Source organism: Oculina patagonica, chromosome 12, assembly GCF_052425735.1.
Source record: "Oculina patagonica isolate OP01 chromosome 12, crgOcupat, whole genome shotgun sequence".
NCBI lineage: Eukaryota > Metazoa > Cnidaria > Anthozoa > Scleractinia > Oculinidae > Oculina > Oculina patagonica.
The window spans coordinates 24,961,222-24,983,208 of NC_135769.1; the positions used below are offsets into that span (position 1 = coordinate 24,961,222).

The 21,987-nt window shown below is 39.0% G+C and overlaps 2 protein-coding genes and 1 pseudogene across 2 annotated transcripts in view; 1 reads left to right on the forward strand and 2 right to left on the reverse strand.

The window, feature by feature from the left end:
* Positions 1–1,635: 1,635 nt before the first annotated feature.
* LOC144633828 (BTB/POZ domain-containing protein 6-B-like) lies at positions 1,636–3,698 on the forward strand. The gene has a single exon (XM_078492713.1). The coding sequence runs from the start codon at positions 1,715–1,717 to the stop codon at positions 3,047–3,049; it is 1,335 nt and encodes a 444-aa protein (XP_078348839.1). The 5' UTR covers positions 1,636–1,714; the 3' UTR covers positions 3,050–3,698.
* Positions 3,699–3,711: 13 nt separating this feature from the next.
* Positions 3,712–21,987, reverse strand: part of LOC144633854 (uncharacterized) — a 97,508-nt gene continuing 79,232 nt past the window's right edge. Inside the window, exons 4-11 of the mRNA XM_078492751.1 lie at positions 13,506–13,549; positions 13,027–13,078; positions 10,904–10,989; positions 9,436–9,479; positions 8,104–8,250; positions 7,854–7,904; positions 6,274–6,360; positions 3,712–5,311 (exon numbers count right to left, since the gene is read on the reverse strand). Of these exons, the coding sequence (XP_078348877.1) occupies positions 5,204–5,311; positions 6,274–6,360; positions 7,854–7,904; positions 8,104–8,250; positions 9,436–9,479; positions 10,904–10,989; positions 13,027–13,078; positions 13,506–13,549 (619 nt within the window). The 3' untranslated portion in view covers positions 3,712–5,203. The remainder of the gene's footprint in view (positions 5,312–6,273; positions 6,361–7,853; positions 7,905–8,103; positions 8,251–9,435; positions 9,480–10,903; positions 10,990–13,026; positions 13,079–13,505; positions 13,550–21,987) is intronic.
* LOC144633873 (BTB/POZ domain-containing protein 6-like) lies at positions 18,907–21,414 on the reverse strand (annotated as a pseudogene).

Sequence of the window (21,987 nt, forward strand, 5' to 3'; positions counted from 1 at the left end):
CAGTTGCATATTGGATTTGTACCTTTATTAAACAGAAGATTCCACATCCATTTTTATTAACCAATTGACAGCACTCACTGACCGTCCCAGCCTAAAACTACACCAGTAATAGTGGAACCTCCTGTAAGCGGGCAGTCTGACAGGTGACCACTTATAAGACAGCTGCTCAGCTCGCTTATGAGAGGTTAAATATATAGTATTTGCATGTGTCCGGGACCATGTCTAAGGGCGCTTTCCATTAGTCAGAACTGACCGGCAGATCCAGTGGTTTTAAATGTGCAATGAGCCTTTTTCACGAAATTTTCCCACAAATCCACAACAGTGTATAATACTTATACACTAACAGATTTGACAGGACAAATCTGACTAACAACTAGAACGGAACTCTGTTTGCGGATATACCTGTCTGACCAGCCAGTTCTGACTAATGGAAAGCGCCCTAAGTGTCGGCAGCTTTCGGATAGTACCGGTTTGTTTTATACTATAGTAAGGTCAGGATTGGGTAAGGATAGGAGTTTCGCCTTTCAACTGAGATAATCGATCGCGTAGAAATAAAAAAGGAACATTTCAACAACACAGCAAATACAAAAGAAGGTATCGATTGCGATATGGGTTTTTGAAATATTGTTGGCTGGAGATTGTATGATTTTGATGACGTCACGTAAAAACCGAGAATTCCGGGTTTATTCTGATCTGCCGCCTCTGCTACATAACCGACAAAGTCATAGATTTGAATCGAAAACGGCGAAAATCGAAAGAAAATGGAAGCGTTCTGATTCTGCTGACTCCGATTCCGTCGAGACTCCGCTTACGACTTGGGGACGAAGCATCCTTGGAAGAATTTACTTTACTGATTTAACAAAAGGCGTCAAAGGATGACAGTGCTGTCGGTAATCCAGCAGAGGGAGGCTTATATACGAGGAGACTTACAACTGGATGTATTTTTTTGTGAAGATGGGCCTTGAACCAAGTAGGGTGGGGGGGGGGGGGGGGGGGCTTATAACCGGAATTTAACGGTATTCTATTAGCAATCGATCAATCGCCAAGAAAACCTACGCCGTATTCCAGTTTATCCCTCGCTTCTCAGTCAAGGTGATCGAACTGATCTACTGTAATAACTGTTCAAGCTCCTACTGAGTGAAGAAAGCTTTTTGTTTTTAAACTCAGAACAAATATACTTAAGTTCTTAGCAAATTCCCTCTTGGATCGGAATAAAGAGAGAAACTTATAAATAATCAGAACTCACTCGTTTGTCAAAAGTTGCACCTTATTTTACCGCCCTAGAACTTTGGGTGACTTGAACATTTTTGCGGCGTAAATGGATTGCAATGCGTAAACGGTCAACTGCAGTAAAGGGAATCAGAGATTAGGGGTGGCCTATGGTAACAGTTTCCATACAGCCTTAAATTTAAAAATAAATATCTTTAAAGACTAGTTTGCATTTAGCTTAAATATATCGAGAGTCTGAATTGCTAGTTGCTGCTGTGTTCGTAACCTTTGTGCGGTTTTCATATCTCTTTGCTGCAGGAAACTCTGAACATTTGCACACTACGCGTCACGCAGTTGCGTGACAAGCTGGAAGCCAGCAGTCGCAACAATGGTCAATTCAGCGGTAACTTTTCCTGTTTTCGAGTGCGATCAGTTGTGCGACTGATCGAATAAATCTGCTGACGGACAAAACTAAAGGAAGAAAGACTGCACTTGAGTACTAACGATGGCTGCTGTGGAAGAGAATTGGCAGACGAAACGATCAACTGTCGTCGAGAGAACCACGTTTATATTCAACAAGGAGTTATTGAGCGATGTGAAATTTATTGTTCGAGCATCGAATGGCGACAGTGAAAGTAAGCGTATGAAGATGGTGATCCCAGCTCACAAGTTTGTGCTTGCAATCAGCAGTCCTGTGTTCTTTGCCATGTTCTATGGTCAAATGGCGGAGACTACAGACTCTATTGAACTGCCTGACTGTGACTACGAGAGTCTGTTTGAGATGTTTCGTTTCTTGTACAGCGACGAAGTGAACTTGAGCGGAAATAATGTAATGCAAGTGCTGTATTTGGCGGACAAATATATGGTGCCTTCACTCGCTGGGAAATGTACAAAATATCTGCGAGACAACTTGAAAGCATCAAACGTGTTTTGCATTCTGCCGCACGCTCAGAAATCTGAAGATAAAGATTTGGAAGATCGATGCTGGGAAGTGATTGAGATGCAGACAGAAGAAGCTGTGACGTCAGAAGAATTTGTCACACTTGAGCGATCCCTTGTCGAGTCTGTCGTGAAGAGAGAAATGTTGAACATAAAGGAAGTGGAACTGTTTAAAGCTGTTGATCGCTGGGCCATAAAGGAAAGTGAAAGGCAAAGAATTACTCCTGATGGTGAGGCGAAAAGACGAATTTTGGAAGAGGAGATCGTGAAATCAATACGCTTTCCGTTGATGTCACAGAAAGAGTTTGCCACTGTTGTAATAGATTCTCACATTCTAACTTTCAAAGAGGCCGGGGACATGATGAAACATTACAGTGATGTTTTCACACCAACTTTGCCATTCATACAACACCCTAGGATTGCCTGCGCGAGATATCGATGCTACAGATTTTACAAAGTTTGTCCGCCAGGTAAAGATCAGTGGCATTACCGTGATTCCCAGGTCGACAGTGTTCAGTTCTCTGTCAACAAACCTGTCAAGTTATTTGGAGTTCAGCATTTTGGTTCTGAAGGAGGCAAGTACACGGTTGTCACAGAAGTTAAAGATAGCAGAGATGACTCTTCTATTGTCAAGCAATTGGGATCCTATGCGTCGGAAAAGGACAAAAGTAATGGTTCTTATGGTTTCGATGTATTGTTTAACTGTCCAGTTTTTTTGCAGGAAAAAAAGATGTACAAGCTAGTGTCGCATATCAAGGGACCTCTGTCATGGTACGGAAAGAAAGGCCAATTATCTGTTGAGTGCGAAGGAGTAGAATTCACCTTAAGTTTTTCAGACGCTAGCTCTAATTTTACCTCTGTAAATTGCGGCCAATTTCCTGCTTTTATTTTTAGCTATTAAGCTAGTTAACGTTCTTGAGAGAAGTTTTCCGATCTATTGTTACAGTCAAAACCATTCAAGTGTTCTTCCCAATAATGAAGATATAACTTCATTGAATTAATTTGCTGAAGTTTCTTCTTCGCTTCACTTGTGCTGTAATTATTACCCTTAATTAAATTAGTTAATTAACACCTTTTTTTCTGACCTGTGTGTAAAATGGTCACCCAACCAGTTTGGCTTTAAAGTTATTTTGGGTGACCAGTTTCTGTCTGTATTTTTAATTTGTATATTACATGGTCAATTTTTGTAATCCTACAGTACAAATTAACGTTGTTGTTGTTCACTTCGATAGAAGAGTTTTAAATACAAAACTCAAACTCAGGCTCAGGTTTTCAATCACTCTCACGTAGTTCATAACATACCAGTCTTATGGTCTTCTGTCATGGTACGGAAGCACAGGGCGAACATCTGTTGAGTACGTAGGGGTAAGACTTTCTTTTAGTTCTCTGTAACAGGCGCCCAATTTCCAGCCTTTTGTTTTTAGCGTACATATCGCTTTTTAAATTTATTTTGTTATATATTTTATGCTTGAAAGGATTCCCGGTCGACTGCACTCGTCAAAGCCGGGTCTTCCTCCCAAAGGAGAGATTTCTTCTTTTCGAACTGAGTAGTGGTGGAGGTGGTGGTGGGGAGGGGGTGTATAGGATTTTATACCATGCCATAGAAAATACAGCCAATCAGAATACAGGAAAGCCGTTGTATATTCGACGGTATTCAACCCAACCTTCCCATCGTGCGCTGCGATTGTATTCTCGTCAAAATTTAGTAAGCGTATTTTCTATGGCATGGTATAAAATAGTTACACAACACTTTCTCGTGGTATACTATGGAATATCCCACTTGTCACTTGTATTTTCTTCGTATACACACTCGCCTAAAGGCTCGTGTGTATACAGAGAAAATACAAGTGACTCGTGGGATATTCCATAGTATACCACTCGAAAGCGTTGCATAACTAGTATGTATAGCGCATTTTCTGAGTCACGATTTGCCAATAAACGTGGAATGACTGAGCTATTGCCGTCTCCCCCTACATCGCATGAGAGAACTTACCCTGAGCGGCGATTTTTCCATTATTATAATTATGCCGTGTAAACAAGTTTTTAATTTGTCGTGAAACGTGCTTTTGTAGCTTCCAAGCAAAATGTCGTGAAAGGTGGTAAACTGGAATTCGTGTGAAATTAATTATATTTTCAGTGAAAGGTGATTTGGATTCCTCCCCACCCCCTTCTCCCACAGCGGGCGGCTCTACACAAGTTTAAATTTTATCATATTGGAGCTTATTTTTTAAATTTGTTTTCTTATTTTTGTATCTAGCTTTTGGTATTATAGCTATTGATATGTGTTTTATCAGTTGGAATAAAGACACATTATTGTCATTACTATACATTGATACATTAGGAAAATGTTCACTATATGTTATTAAACAGAGGGTTTCACCAGAAACAGAGGGTTCCCTAACTTCAATCTTTTTTAACCAATTGACGGCAATGAATGGACCCCAGTCTTAAAGGGGCTTTGTCACGGGATTTTAGGTAATTTTATTTATTTTCGTCATTTAAGAGCTCTAAACTCAAATTGGCAGAGCAAAAGTCTTTTATTTGCAAAATCACGGCTACATAACAAACAAGCATTTCAAGCATTGTAAATGACACTTTCATGCAAATTGAGATAAACTTGAAAAAAAGTCGGGCCGACGTTTTTCAAGTTTACCCGAACGCAATCTGTTTTAATCTTCGCGAATTTTGCCCATCCATGCCCCTTTTTGGCCTTTCTGTGTTTCTTTTGAGTTCTTCTACAGCTTTAAGCCGTTATTGTGATAGTTCAGTTAATTCTATGACCAGTTGATCAGTGCCGAAATTGCCTAAAATTGCGTGACATAGCCCCTTTAAGCACTGATTGATAATGTATGAAATCAATAGTACATTAGTGTGTACATTAGGGTCAGGATTGTATCTTGTAGTGAACGTTTCCCGAAACAGCGATCAATTGCTAAGAAACGCTGCACTGTAGGCCGGTTTAGCTCGCTTCTCTCAGCTTAGATGGTCGATCCCGGACATCTTCCCGGCGTGAATTTCGCGCAGAAGTACCAAACTCCGCTCAATACACTATTCATTACTCTGTTGACTGAAGCAAGCTTTTTTCCAAGTCAGACCAAATGTCCTTTCCAGTTTCTAAACAGTTTATCAACATTTCAACTTTTCTTGAGTCTAAACTTCCTTCCTGTAATAAAGAGAAAAAACTGAGTTAGCGAGATATTGAAAGTGTCCTGTAATTATAGTAGCTTGCGATCTTTCCGGTGGCAAGGAGATAAAAATTATGCAGTCCAGTCACTGAACTTTCCCTTCCCCACCCTATATAGGGATTGGTACTATTTAAATTTCCTGTTCCAAATTCCTTACTTTTGAGACCTAGGTGTTTTAAAATGACTTTGTAGACTATGTCAGATCAACATGTGCTACGGCTCCACAGTGGCGGTGTTGTTAGCCTGGGAGCACAGACGCGGGCTGTACTGTTGCGTGACACGTAAAATCTGTTTGGTAACAAACGTTAGGAGCCTGCAGTTGCAAATAACATGATCAGTTCAGCGGTAGCTTTTCTTTCTTCCAAAGAAGCCACGTGGCGCTGATCGAAACATATTGTTGTATCGAATAAACCTGTGATTAGACCATCCTCTGTAACAGACCTGATGAAACCAGGATGTTCGTCAGGGATCCAATAAAATTCTCACCAAGGCAGACAAAAATCCACTAGGGTGTTTCTCGACCCCGCGAAAAACGGACACCCTCGGTAATATTTTTTTAGGAAAACTGTTTTTATTCCACGAAATGGCGATTTTTGTATGTAATGGCATGGTCGTAGCTATAGAGTACCCGAATTTTGACATTTGGGGGGAAATTTCTGTCAAAGAATTCGTTCTTCATGCGGAAAAATGATCTTTGGCTCTGTAAACGTGTATGAATTTCCGATCGAATTTAGTTTTATATGGTCTACATCTTATAGAATATACGAAAGACACCATTAAAGTCCATAAAGTTCTAGTGAATTTTAGCATTGAATCTTTTATAAGGTAATTTCTTTGGTCTGAAAGAGTGAATACCTTGGACAAATGTGGTTGATTTGTTAAATATATGCTGGGACAACAGCAAATAAACATGATCATGATCACCAAACAAGATACATACCTGTCGGAGGCGATCTAAGTCATCACCAAAACTTGACGTTACCATTTCCATGTAAAAATCACGGAAAGATCTCGGTCTATCTTCTGTCTGTATTAGATAAAAGAGACGGTTAAGGGCTGATTTGCAATCTAAATAATAGTTTACAGACGGACCGTGCATTGTAACCGTAGCAGTAGGCAGAAAAAGAGTTTAGAAGGGTCATGAACCTTCTTATCTACATTCAAGATTTGTTAACGCACTGCCAACCTTCAAGAACCCTCCGATCATCACACTCTTCACGACTTAACCCTGTCAAATTCCACCTTAAGTCGTATGGGTCTCGAGCTTTTGCTGTTTCGTCGCCTGAACTCTGGAACAGTCTACCTTTTTTTATCCGCTCATGTGACAATTTAAGTTCTTTTAAATCAAAACTCAAAACTTATCTTTTTAAAAAACTTATTACTCTTAACGATTTTTACTTTTTATTACTTTTAATGTACATTTTTAATTTTTAAGATTTATTCAGCTAATTTTAACGAATTTTTATGGATTTTATTATATTGTGATTTACATACAGTATTTGTAAAGCGCCTAGAGCAGGCCTGGATAGGCGCTATAAAATGTTTACTATTATTATTATTATTATTATTATTATTATTATTATTATTATTATTATTATAATAATAACCAACAGAGAAAAGATAATGACATCTTCACAGTCGTATGTCAATTTAAGCAGTTAAAAAGAAAGCCTGAAAAAAATTCTGGCTCCAACGGGATTAAAATCCATGACTTTTGTTGATCCAGAGCAAACGCTCTACTACAGAGCCATAAAACCACTATAACGAGAAATATTGTTGTACACTGCCGAGTGAGTAAAGTACACTTTGTCACGTATGCAATACACCCTGATCCAACGCATTTTCGCTCAAGACAAAACAAGTTTTATCCTGTCCTTATCAGTAAGTGAGTAACCCAACCCTGAAACGGAGATTTGCCAGCACAAATTATCTTAAAGATTAAGCAAACCATTCGCACTAGACTGTCCACAGCCTCTCGATTTTTCAACGCAAAAAAGCAAACGAAGCGAGCGCAATTCTCACCGCGCGCTCATTGATCGAAAAAACACGAAAAAATAGAGGGCTGTGGACAGTCTACATTCGCACGCGACTGTATACTTTTTCAGTCGTGAAACAAGTTCATTTTTGGCATTACAGTTGATTCCCGATAACTCGAACCTTTAAGGGAAATCGAATCGACAAAAGTTCAAATTATCGGGAGTTCAAGTTATCGAGGGTAAAACTAGTAAGAAAATGATCTGAAGGGGAATCGAAAAAGTTAGCAGGAGGTTCGAGATATTGAGGGTTCGAGTTAACGGGATTCAACTGTATAACTCAATCTAAAAGGAAGAACGAGTTCTCCAAGAAAGGTCACGTGAGCTTGTCTCTATGATGATACCACATGCTACTAAGAAACAGAACTGGCGATGGTATTCTGACTGAAGAAGTACATGTACTTTAGACCACTCATTGTCTACTTTAAACAGTCTTAGATTTGGTTTGCAGCGTGTCAAACAAATTGATTTTATTTCTTGTACTAACCTTACTTTCTTCTACTTCTTTATTTTCTGTTGATTTCTTTGAGCCGTTTCCCTGTTCAGAAAAAGAAATAGATGTAAATGAAAGTGTTTTTTTTTGTTCAATTTTCAGTTTTTTTTGTTTCCGTTTAAAGGTTGTCAGTTACAGCCGTTTAGACCTTACAACACGCTGAGGGAATTGGGATGGTCAAAGAATTTCTTTTTAGTGCCCTTATGCGATTCTTTGACGTTAGCTTCCGGAAATGTATACATGCCTCAGAGTCGTCTGCACTATCTTCTTCCATCTTGTCCAGTTCCTCCATTGTGCGGCAAATCTGTTGGTTTATCTGCATAACTTGTCTCCAAAGGCCAATGTCGACATACTGGTCTGGTGGAGACAGGGAAGGTTTTGTTTTCACATCCTGTCCAAAAAGGCATTATAAAGAGTTAAAATGCAATCCTAGGTAACGATTCTACATGATACTGTAATCTGTTCCTGGTACACCTGGCTAGTAGCTTCATGTAACCAGACCAGTGTTCTAAGCTCCAGTTGCCTTTTACAGTTACTAACTTATTATAGAAAATTAAAGCGAATTTTATGTCAAAAAATTCGCATTAATTTTTGTTAACGTTAATTTTCGCGCCGTTAATTTAGTGGAGCGTTAAAATTTCCATTCGTTTGGCCCCAATTTCACGATACAGTCCAGACGTTTTTGACTCCCAGGAAAAGGCATTATTTCATCAGGGTGGAAATCTGCCGGTATGACTGAAACTATGAAGAACGCTCGAGGCGGTCAGATTCCTTCGCTTAACCCCTACGTTTAGGATTATACGCCTAGTATTGAAATAAACTTGTTGTCATGTTGAAATGTTACCCCCTCTTTCGCGTTAATTTCCTTTACTTTTCCTTCAATTCGCGTTAATTTAAGTCGCATTAATTCTTAAATAGTTAATTTTCTATAATAAGGTAGTCTAAGTGAAGCTACTCCACAAACGTCTGCTCCACTGAAGGTTATTAATAATAAGTCAAGCCGCGATGTGGCCCTAGCACGTTCCAGGTGTTAGGTAATTTCAGGAGCAGTACAATTAAAGAACAGCTGAAAAAGAAAAAGACAAGGAAGCCCCTTGCCATTTTTCAACCCGCCGTTATTTGCACAGATCTCAATTTCTGCTTGGTCCTGAACTCCGAATGCCTGGAACACTAAAGTAGCCCATTGTGTAAGAACTTAACCCAGTGGTTTGAAGAAAAGCTACTCCACGGTATCTGGGTTTAGAGACTTCCATGTGCAAGTATTGCCTTGTAAATATGATAAGGAAATAATTACTGTATTTGCAATTTCCATCAATAAAGGGTCAAAATGTTGTCTAGCATCATAGGAAATAGGACCACAATGCGTGCAAATGGATACAGCTACACAGCTCTCTGTAAGCACTGTATATGTGGACTTATAGTGTACAAGATGCATGATATTATGACATGACTTTTGTATTCTCCTTTCTTGTTTAAAAAAACACCACATATTTTACATGTTGTAGCTTATTACATGTAAACAGGGTGAGTGGCCATGCAATAATGTATGATTTTTTAGACAGTTAAATTATCCAACCTTGAGGTAGACATCCATAGTGATATCTTTCATGTATTTCCCACCTGTAAATGAGACAAATTAAATAATTCAAAACTGTTGACATTGTTGATTTACCCACACACTGAAAGACCAACTTTTAGACAAAGTCTTCTAATTTTTCTACATCTGATATGGGGAATTAACCCATAGGGCCGCATGAATACACCACTGAAAAGGGAACACGCAGAGCAATGAGGATACACAGAGGTCAGTCCTGTATTTTAGCTTCTAAAGAGGTGGCATTTGTAAATTACATTGTGAAGTATTCCCCACATAAAAATATTTCTTTTTTATTGTAAGACCCAGGATATTATGTATTAGAAGAAAAAGAATGGAAAGCAGATTTGCCAGCTGTGGACATGACTTAGTCTGGCTGCTTTCAAAAGCCGTAATCAATTCTTATAATATGACCATCTTTCAACACCTCTTGCCCTTCTGACAAAACAGACAACCAACCAGCAGCACATCTAGGAGACTGAAGCACCAAAGATGTTATGCCTTTCCTCACTCCCCTCAATTCCTTTCTTGGGGCAAGATGCAGAAAGTGCCACCTTCACACCATATGCTCCTTTTTTAAGCAAGAAATGGTGGGCTTTCTTCATTTCATTTGGTAAGGAGGGGTGGGAATAGGACCGACCCCCCCCCCCCCCGGACAGACTACGGGTGATTGCTATAGCTTTTAGGTACAAAGGTTGTTCCTTTTTGTGGTTGGTACCACAGACACTACTGTAGGATAACAAGCTAAGTTGGTAGTCAAGACCAATAAGGCGTGAGACATGCTTGAGACATGCCTGATGGGTTTTCTTAAGGGGTTTAATTCAACTTTTACAACAAGCATCCCAGGGGGGGTACTCCGGGATCAAAGTGATAAGGATGATCGAATGGAGGCAAAACTCAGGACCCAAAAAAATCCCTAAGTCTCCCGACATTACCCAAATAAATCCCTGGTCCAAAAAAAACACCCCAAGAAATCCCTAGTCAAATTACCCCTAAAATTAATTGCCAAGGCTGCGCCAAGGCACTTTAGTTTGATTTTAATACCCAAAAAAATCCCCTATTTAAATCAAGTCACCCAGAAAAATACCTGCCAAATTCTCCTACCCAAAAAAAATCCCGGAATCGAAAATTTCGACCCCAAAAAAATCCCTCACACATCCCCGTCACTTAGATCCAGGTGTACCCCCCCTGGGACAAGCATCCCCTTTGGTTTCAGCTTAATTAAATGTAGATGTGGGGGTCCCCGATGGCTTCCTTTTTAAATTACCAATGATCACCATCCCTGTTACTTTTAAACTAAATTAAATTTTAAAATCAAATGTAATCAAATTAAAAAAGGTAAATTTAATTTAAAATTAATACATACAATATAAATTCAATTTAAAATTTGAATTTAACAATTAATTTCTCACCCTTAGGATTAAAAACACCATAATTTTGTACACCTTACCTCCATGAAGCTTTTTAAACAACAATGAAACTCTTTTCATTAATCCCAACAGTTGAAAAGATTTTTCCGACATTTCCTTTGCATATCTGTTAATGAGACAACACAGAAAATGGATTGGAATACGGAAGTGTATGCAAAAAGAGATATTTCCAGTTGACCAGGCCAATAAGTCATTTGTCACAAGAATTGATTTAGAAAATAATTTGTTTAGATTAAGTTACAAATAAATGATTCAATTGAGCAGGTCAGCTACAATATTATTAAATAAAATTATAAAACAGTTTAATTTTGCTTTGGGAAAATTAAGGAAAAATGCCATGTCATGCACAGCAAATAAACTTATGTTTTGAGTTCTTTACAGCCATTGTAAATATTTCTCTATATTGCCCTGATAAAATTAATAGCGTCAAACCTCCAGTAAGAGGACACCCTTGGGATCAGATAAGTGTCTGCAAAGGAGAGGTATCCAGTCTTCTTGGAGGTTAAAAATGTACATACATATGTATGCGGCTGGGATCATAATTGTTGGGTTCACATTAGACCACTAAGTCTGACTTAGTATCTCTTAAGTCGACTTAGTGAACATGAAAGGTCTGAACCGTTAAGTCACAAAAGCGTAATTTCTGTCTTAGTGTCGGCAAACTCAAACGATCTAAGCAGTTCTTAAGTCTGTTTCAAACATGACTTAGGCTGACTTAAGAAACCCGATACTGTAGCAAAAAAAACTTCAAAAGCGCGGAATTTATCAGATAGAGATTCCACCTTATCCGACGAACGCTCAAAAGTACGGCGGTCAGAAAAAGCAAGCTTTCACTCTCTTGGAGAAAATCTTCCATCATTCTTTCACGAAGGAACATAAGATTTTGTAAGGTTATTTGGCTGATCAACCATTGTAAATTTAATAAACAGACAACAGTCGCAATTACAGCGATTTTACGGCTTCTCGGTCTCATTTTGATCTCAATTTTGTTGTTAAAATGGATCGTGACTACCTCATGAAATTTAAGACAATATATATGTCATCATTAACGATAATTTTTATCGCTAATGATGACAGTTTTGCGCGGAAAGAATTTGTCTTCAAATATATGTCTGAACGCTTAAGCGGACTTAGGATGACTTGGCTTGACTTAGGCTAAGACAGACTTAGTGTGTAGTGTGAACCCAACAAATGAAGGATCCACTTATCCCTCTAGATCTACAGGAGGTGTCCAGTAATGTTTTTAGTTCGGCCCAATATAATGATGGTATATTTTTTAAACCTGAGGGACAGTGGAAGCTAAGGGTCAAACTCAGGGAGAATATCTGTTTTAGGTCTTAGCAGTATAAAATGTGTGCAGTGAGGTCCATATATACTTTTTTTAAAAGACTGACGGCTGAACATATACTGCTGGACATCAAGAACATATAGACCCTCTGCAAAAATGGTTGTTATTCATTTCCGTTGTTTTGTAAAGTTTCTTAAAACGCTGATGGTGGTACTTAAATATATATATATATATATAAATATTATATAAAATTTTATGCTATTCTGAGAAGTTTCAGTGTTTTGGGTTAAATGGCTGCAAAGTTATGATTCATTCAAATTTTAGGGTTTTGTATGGAAAAAGTCACCCTGGCCTGCCTAGCCTTGTTTTCATGTTTTTGGCAATATAAATGTCCCTGTAACTTCCCATTAGATAAAGCATAGCCTTTAAACTTTATACACTGATTTGCTTTGACTTTATCTTTAAGTTAGGGTAATTTAATTTTGTTGACAAATGATTCTTCTGGGAGCCGAAAATTAACACCGCCATATTTGCATAGGGTCTATGGCACATAGTTAATGACAGGAGTCCCACTACGATGGTAAATTGTAAAACACCAAGTGATCACGTCCAAGGTTCCCTAATTTCTTTAAAAACGTAAGTACACAGCAACTTTCACTAAATTAAATTATTGTCTACATTTTAACTAGTGATCACATTGATCAACCAACAAGAATTGTCTTTTAGAATCTATTCATTTCGTGTCCCCAAATTAGTATGGGTTTTTCCGAGCTAATAAGTGGTTATTTTGACACGTTAATAAAGTTTCTTTTTGAAGTTTCTACCTTATCAAACAATGAATTACAAACAAGGTACCTTTGTTTCATTCCTGGGGGAAGGTTTTGAATTTCATCCACAGAGCTCCAATCTATTAAACAAAAGACCATCTGTATTACAACTTTTTCAACCTTGAATGTGTGAGAGCAGTGGAGGGGGACAGGAGGGTGTAAGCCCCAGAGAAAAGGGATGAGAGGCAGGAGAAGAGAGGGCAGGAAGAGGGGTCCCAAGGTTAATTTTTGTAACATTATGTTATATTTTGCAAAAGAAATCAAATGGGACAAAGAGGAGGGAACCTTTACAGAAAAGGGTAGGAAGCAGGAGTAAGAGGTACATGTACGGGAAGCAGGAGATTCAGACACCCCTGTCCACCCCCTCAGAGCAGAGTGGCATTAGTGGTCATTGTAGAATCTGTAGGATAATAATAAAATACATGTTACTGTTCAAACAGAACCTTTGCATCTCTGGAATAGTACATGTTAAGAAGACAACATAGATCTGGTCTTTCAGAAACTTACCATCATTAAGCGGTGCCAGTAACCCTGTCTTTGACTCGATTTTCCTATCAAAATAGAAAAAGGTAAACAGATGTTGCTATTGGATAGAATTCAAAATAATACATTTGTAATTACGTCTAAATATAACAGTCAGATATTTTCCCACTTTACTACATGTGTTTCTTGCTTTGCACACAGTCAAATGATAAGAAATATTTTCAGTTTTTCCATACATGCACATGTATATTTGTGTACAACAAACTGCTAGAATTTTTTTTTTGCATTCTTCACTTTCATTTCAGAGTAGGCGGCAAACGTTTAGGAGTAGCCGAAGAGGGGAGTACTCGCGACAAAGGAGCAGCTTTCTAGGGGGGTTCGGGGGCATACTCCCCCAAGAAAATTTTAAAATTTGGGCCTCTTAGAATGCATTTCCTTCATTCTGGAGGAAAAATTAGGTTATTTCAACAGCACCATACTTTGCCATTTTATTCACTAGGAGTATGTAAATACTCTTAAAGGTTTTTAAAATATTTGATTCTTGCCAATAGTAATAAATCACCAACAACCCTTTTACAACTGATCACCATTTTTCCAGCCAAGCAAAAACATTTCATTCCACCAGAAGCATATCACCTAGGTGATATGCTTCTGATTCCACCAATGGCCTGAAACCGGCCAAACAAAGTGAACTCTCTTCCTTTGGGAAAAACTGGGCACTTCTTTCCATATTTGGAAAACTAATTTATGCAAGTGAAAGCGCATGCTTTGAAAACAAAATGGCAGTCTGTTTCCACGAACTGAAGAATGAAGAAAGCATTGTAAAGCAAAGAAAACTTTCCACACAACTTTTTTCGCCATTTGTTCAAGAGCAAGTTTAGCCATGAATTGCAATATCTTCAAAATTGTTTGATCGATAACTAGTAAAGATGTGTAAATTATAAGACATTTCAAGCAAACTGTAAACTGTAAACAACAATTCACTCGAATGTGACAGAGATGCTTTGACGATCTTTAAATAATGCAGTAAGAGTCATGAAGTGTTTTCACAGTTTTTGTAAATGTTTTGAATGAAATAAATATGACTCAGTTTTAATGTATTTGCTGTCTGTAAAATTTGGGTGAGATGCTAGTCTACTGCAAGCCAGTCAAGCCACCCCTAGCATGTCTTTTCTAAGAACACAAATTATAAAGTGCACCTAGCCTACACTTAGACCTGGACTCATCTGTACCCAAATATGTTAACCATTATAAGCCACTGCACCTCCACTAGTTTGCTTAAGATCCCCTGACCTGACATGTAACCTTCACTGATGTGGACATTCTTTTACAATTGGTTTTGTAACACAACATCGATCTTGCATGACCAGTCAAAAGAATACCTGCAGAGGAGGCTACACTAGTCTGAGTCCCAAAGGGGCTTTGGATCTTAGAGCCCTAGTCTTTTTCATTTTTTCTTCCTAAAGCTCTGAGGCAATATAATGATGCCCTGCAAGAGCCCTATACCTTTTTTTCCCTGGGGACCAAACTCTTTTATACCTGTCAACTCTCACGCCTTAGGCGTGAGACTCACGCCTATGAGTTGAAAACTTCAATCTCACGCCAACTCACGCTTACGAGCCAATTTCTCATGCCTAGTAAAAAATGTGAGTTATTACAACCATAACCGACACACTTTCCAAAAATATGTAAACTCAAACCAATGTGAGAAATGAAAACTCCATGTAAAATGGGAAAATGACGATACTTTTCCCGCTATCTCAGAGTTTTGACAAAAATAGCATTGGGATGAGGTTGTGTTTAGCAGAACAGGTCCATGCACTGGGATTAGGATATGTTTGGAAAATCTTCGGAATACTTCGGACGTCTTCGAAAAACTTTGGACATGGTCGTAGCATCCTCGGAAATACTGGCACTCTCATGATAAAAATCTCACGCAAAAGTTTCCTGTATTTCTCTCCCTGCGCCCCCAGCTACATATGCTTAATTACCAAATCCCTCTAGTCTATAATAAAAATATTTAAACACTGCACGATAATATTTCATAGGAAATTCCTAACACAGTACCTTTGATTCCCGGTGATGGTAAAAGTAGATTTAAAATGAAGAGCTCAAAAACTGTCGCCGCGTACATAATTGTCCCAAAGAGAATTACGCCAGCATTACTTTGTGTTGGCTAATCATGATGTTATTGTACAATGTACGTCAAAAGAGGTCAAGTACCAAGATCAATTTACCAGTTAAAAATTAGCTCTGGGAACAAAGGCCCTATTAAAAAAAGCCCACTGAACTTCAGATGTATTTCAAATAATAATCCGACTTGTGACTGTGCGTTCTAGTTTTGATATCCTTTCGATGAACTGAGTAGTGTAGGTGGACGTGGTTATTGTTGATTGATCGTGACAGTGTTTCGCTCCCGTATGCCGGGGGGTGGGGTTGGGAGGACGACTCCCACTGAAACAGACGGGATGTTCGACGGAAAGTTTGAATTAAATTCCTAAAAGAGATCAATCTGGGCTTGGCCCAAGCTTTTTTTGACCCCTAAAAGATACCAAATTAAAAAATAGAATTCTACTCAAGAAAGAAAGAATTCCTATTTCTATATTTCTTCACGTGCAACCCTAAACAGCACTTTGCAAGCTAACCCTTAAACCAGAGTCCGAAATTTACATCCTCGTCTCTTTTATAAGGAAGTCCCCCCAAGGGCTCGTAAGCGACCGCGACCACTTTTGGGAAATAGGAAAAGACCAATTATTTTTCTTTTTCTTTGTTTTTAAGTTCTCGTAAGCATTTATAGTCTGTAATACTTTATTGTACGAGGTTGGTGAATAGGTTCGCGGATCGGTGGACTTTTTGCGAATGCGAGGAATTCGAAAATATAGTGGATCACGGATCCGTTGAAAATTAATTGTAAAAAATAATTGAAACTAATTGTAAAAAGTAAACGAAGTTTGAATCATTTTGGTTGGTCTTTGTCGTATATTGGCGGAATTGTCGCCAAAACAAGCAATGAAACGAAACTTCTTTAAAAAATTTGGCATTAAAAACGACATACACTGTCCGTTGCAGTGAAACTATACCACACAAAGTTTTCAAGTTATTCGAGTTATTCGGATTTGAACGAAAATAGTGGCGGATAACGGTTCATTGACGGATTGGTGCGAAACTGTAGCACGGATCGGCGGATTTTCGTACCCTATCCCCTTCAAGTACTAATGATTTTCGTTTAAATTGAAGTTGATGGAATTTTTGATCAATTGAAGGAATTGAAAAGTTAATGAAATTTTTCGATCAAAAAATAAGAGACAATGTATGAACGTCTTGCGTACGCGTTTACGCAAGTCGTTCATGCATGTAAAAATTTACGCGTCAGAGAAAATCCACCTTAAGCATTAATAAACAAAATAAAATTTGTCGTACAGCGAGGTGATGTCATTGTGCGTCAATACTGCGTATAATGGTAAATAATACTTTAGCACATTACTTGGCAGTTTTTGTAATATCATCCAAATAATAGAAAAGAAGTTTTCAGCGTGACCTGTATAGTTTCGCGAATCCTTTCTATGATAATGACATTTTACTCGGCTGGTTGTAAATTTTTATTTATACTATACTTGCTTTTTACAGCCCAGGGAAAATTTGTAATTTACAAATAAATAATGAAACGAATTTTCATTACAAAACTGCTAGCGGTGCTATCTTTCCAATCTTTAAATATGCCGGGAAGTCACAGCCGAAGCCGGGAGATTTCCTGGAGGGGGGGGGGGAGGTACTCCCTAAAATTTACTACGGGGGTGTGCCGCTGAGTATCTGAGACTCTAGAGCTGTTCCAGAGAAAAAAAGCCGAATTTGCGACCCTGTTCCAGACAAATATTGGAAAATAGGTACAATATCCACGATGGAAATATATGAAGATAGATATAAAAACACTAGCGTATACATCACAAAGCGCTCACTCTGGCTCACTTGAATTCTTCTGTGGCTCGGGGATAAAGCGATGAGAGGAGCGGAGTTTCATAGCCAAACTTGATCGTGTTTAATCATGATTCTGGGAAAAAAACGACCCTGTTCCAGAGTCAAAACGGCGATTTTTATACCCTGTTCCAGAGTCAGAGAGGCAAAAAGCATACCCTGTTAAGCGGCACATACCCGTAAAGCCCTTATATGGGAGTACCCCCCCCCCCCGGGGGAAATTTACGCTCTTTTCATAACGTTAACTTTCCGATCTTCAGAAGAGGCGGGAAAGTCGAAGTTTGGAAAAAGCGTTAGAGTCGGCTTTCATTGCAACTCCCTGAGTTGCTTCCCAACTGTTTACAGCTAATTCGAGAAAGGTAGCACGCGGCAAGACCGAAAGGTGGTATGGGTAGGAGTAGAGAGCTTCTGCACGTGCTGAATGGTTGTTCGTCCTTCGTATTCGAAGATGACCATAAGACATCTAGATTCTTTGGTGAGTCCGCAGATGGCTGATAAGGCCAATCTGGGCAAGGAAGCCTCTCCCACATGTGGAGCAGAAGTGGGTAGGGGCTGTGCTGTTTGTGCTGACGGCTCTTCCCTTGCGTGCTGTTCGCTTCTCCTCGGCTTATAAGCAGGAGGAGACCATTGCTGTTGCATTTTCCAACTCCATGTTTTACGTGCTGAATACTAATAAGATGGCGACATGACAAACGCAAATTTGCACGTTTTCTTTCTCTTCAGGCATGTGGAATAAAGGTACTTTTAGCCATGCTGAATTTTAGAAGAATTTTCAAAACTCAGACACGTGCGACAGAAAAAGTAAAGCAACATAAAAAGGCGTCCTGAGAGGAAAAAACAAAATCTTAACGTGCAAAAATACACATTTGTACATATTCTCAAGGCAAATATGCAAAATCCAAGAGAATACACAGACCACCTTTCAGTCTTGTCGCCGACGCGTGCATTTTGTGCTTTTTCCGACAACATTTCTCAAGTTAGCTGTATCTGCAGTTCACACGATTTGTTTGATATCATTATCTCACATCCTCACATTTAGGGCCGGGTGTAAAAAAAGCGTGTTTTTGATCCGCTTGATCAGCGGTTTTATAGTTCAGTTCGTTCAGTTCGTAGTACATGTACATTTGCGAAGCGATACAAAAATTAATTTTCCAATAAAGCTTTGATGCCTTCTTTAATTGAGTTTATGATATTATCTCAGTATTGAGATGTCACGGTCATCTTTTATACGTCACGTTCGGTACGCTCTGACCCAACCTATTTCAAGGTCGTGTGTGAAGTTAATATACGTAGTAACACAAAATAAAGGCTATAAACATGGAGCTCTACATACACAAATAGTTATCAATAGACCGTTCAACTTTCTAAGCGTTATATATATATAAATACGTTTTTTAGCTGAACAGTAAGGCGGGCCGAAACTGGCCCGTTGTTTTATCGGTTCCATTGCTACCAGCTGAAGTACGCCAAAAGGTGAAACGTACTCCTTGGCACTCTACAGACGCTTGCCCTTCCTTTCCGTACGAGCGATTCGTATACAGTACGTGTAGCTGAGATGTACAATGTAGTACTCTACTGATAGACAGTGTGTCTCAATACTGCATATCAATCAATTTATAATTAGATTCAGTTAAAAGACGATTGTGAGCCTCATTTTAGTTACTGAACACTTTAAGCTGTCAGTGAAGTCATAAAAGTGACGTCATAGTGGTGACCTCTATAACTCTCTATAATACAGACACCTCTCTAAAACGGACACTTTGCTCTGTCCCTTCGGTGTCCGTATTTAACTTTATTAGCTGAACAGTAGGGTGGGAAACTGGCCCTTTATTTGAGAGGTTCCATTGTTGGTTATATCTTCAAATAGTAGGAAAGACGAATTTAACTCCTTGGCACTCAACAGATGCTTGCCCTTCTATTCCGTACCATGATTCAGGACCTTTGATAAGTGACACTAACTGGTATGCATTATTTTCCACTAAAAAGACTGGACGATCGAACAGAACAACAAAGCCAAAATAGGCATAATAAGAATGACTCACGTCCTTTTCTGAGATGTAGGATCCCGATTGTTTTCCCAGTAAAGAGCCATTTGTGGCATCTATTACTTCTATAGAAACTGTGTACTCGGTACCTTCAAGACAACCAAAATGCTGAACTCCGTGTAACATGATAGGCTTGTCGACAGTGAAATCAAGAATGTCTGGCTTTCCGCGCTGGTATTCCCACCCACAAATGCTGCAAAGATACCGTCTAAATCTATAGCATCGATGAAAAGACTGAATTCTAGGAGTTTGTATAAAAAATGACGATGATGTTAAAACATCATTATAGTATTTCATCATGTCTTCAGCCTCTTTGAAAGTTAGAATGCAAGTATCGACCGAGGCAAATTCCTTCTCCGACATCAATGGAAACCTTATCGCTTTCACGATCTCCTCTCCCAGAATTCGTCTTTTCAAATCTCCATCAGGAGTTATTCCTTGCCTTTCACATTCTTTTGTGGCCCAGCGATCAACAGCTTTAAACAGTTCTACTTCCTTTATGTTCTTCAACACTTCTCTTTTCACAACAGGCTCGACAAGGGATCGCTCAAGTGTGAGAAACTCATCTGACGTCAAAGCTTCTTCTATTTGCATCTCAATCACTTCCCAGCATCGATCTTCCAAATCTTTCTCTTCGAATTTCTGAGCGTGCGATAAAATACAAAACATGTTGGATGCTTTCAAATTGTCTCGCAGATATTCGGTACATTTCCCAGCGAGTGAAGGCACCATATATTTGTTCGCCAAGTACAGCACTTGCATCACATTACTTCCGGTCAAATTCACTTCGTCGCTGTACAAGAAACGAAACGGTGGTGGACAAAACACTGACCCCCAGTCCATGGACTACCCCCATGGACTACCCCATGGACTACTCAAATGGACTACCTAAAATGGACTACCCCTAAAAAATGGACTACCCCTTAAAGTACTATTCCGAGTGTGTACTACTTACTGAGTTGTTGTTATACGCACATAATTTGCACTTACTTCGGTTACTTTCGACAACTCTAGCCGCCATTTTGAATGAATTACACTATACATCTGCTGACCTCAAATAGCGAAGACTCATGCCCAGACTCAGCACTATTTTTTCCTAAGGATCTGTCTGCCTACCGGTTCTGTTCTCCTCGCTGCGCTGCCAAAGTTATTCATTCAATTTTCTCTGGCCACCAAATGTTTAAGATGCGTCTCAAGCAACTATCTGATACTATTTATAAAAGTTTGGATCTTCTGTAGTGCAGTGCAGTGCCTGTTTTGTCTGTCTCTATGAGTCCAAAGATTGATTGCTTGATTTGAGTCTACACTTTCGTGATCAGCGGATGTTCATTTAGTATAATATATTCGAAATGGCGGCTAGAGGGATACGTACGGCTTGAAAATAAACAAGGTAAGACGTAAGTGCAAATTATGTGTGTATAACAACAGCTCAGTAAGTGGTACACACTCGGAATAGTACTTTAAGGGTAGTCCATTTTTTAGGGGTAGTCCATTTTAGGTAGTCCATTTGGGTAGTCCATGGGGGTAGTCCATGGACTGGGGGTCAGTGTTTTGTCCACCACCAAACGAAACATCTCCAACAGACTTTCGTAATCACAGTCAGGCAGTTCAATAGAGTCTCTAGTCTCCGCCATTTGACCATAGAACATGGCAAATAACACAGGACTGCTGATTGCAAGCACAAACTTGTGAGCTGGGATCACCTTCTTACTTTCACTTTCGCCAGTCGACACTGGAACAACAAACTTCACATCGCTCAATAACTCGTTGTTGAATATGAACGTGGTTCTCACTACCACAGTTGATCGTTTCGTCTGCCAGTTCTCTTCGACTGCAGCCATTGTCAGCACGTGAATATTCTGCGGTTTCTTTGCAATTTTATTCGATGCAACTGCGATATCCACGATGGTCGTCTCGAAGCGAAATGCATGCTACCGCTGAATTGTCTTAAGTTTACCTTGCGACCACAGGCTCCTAACCTGTCACACAACAACGTGACCTTTTTATTTAACAATTCTTTATTTATTTATTTTATTTAACAATTCTTTATACACGGTAAAAACATCAGGTAATACTAGTAAGTTATAATAAAAATTAATACAAAATAAACTATTAATTAACAGTCCATGCATAATACTAATTAATTGTAATAAAATTGAAGAAATCCTAATTTAAGGTGGCTCCATAGGGTTTAGAGATATAACGGCGCGCGCACAAGTGATACCCATCAAGATATCATTTTCGCGTTATTTTTTAAACTAGCTTAGTAAAAGCTGATGAAATATTAAAAATAAGGACTAAAATATGTTGTGCATTATTAATCGGGCGTGGCCGATTTATAGTTTACCCTTTGGTCGTCCTAGACGATAGTCTCCTGTCGGCTAAAAGTGACGGGGATAGCCTGGGCCAATCGGTTTCATTTCAGTTTTGACAGTAAATCGTTGTAGGAACACTGGGTCGACTTTTGGGCTAATCTGCAATCTGGTTCT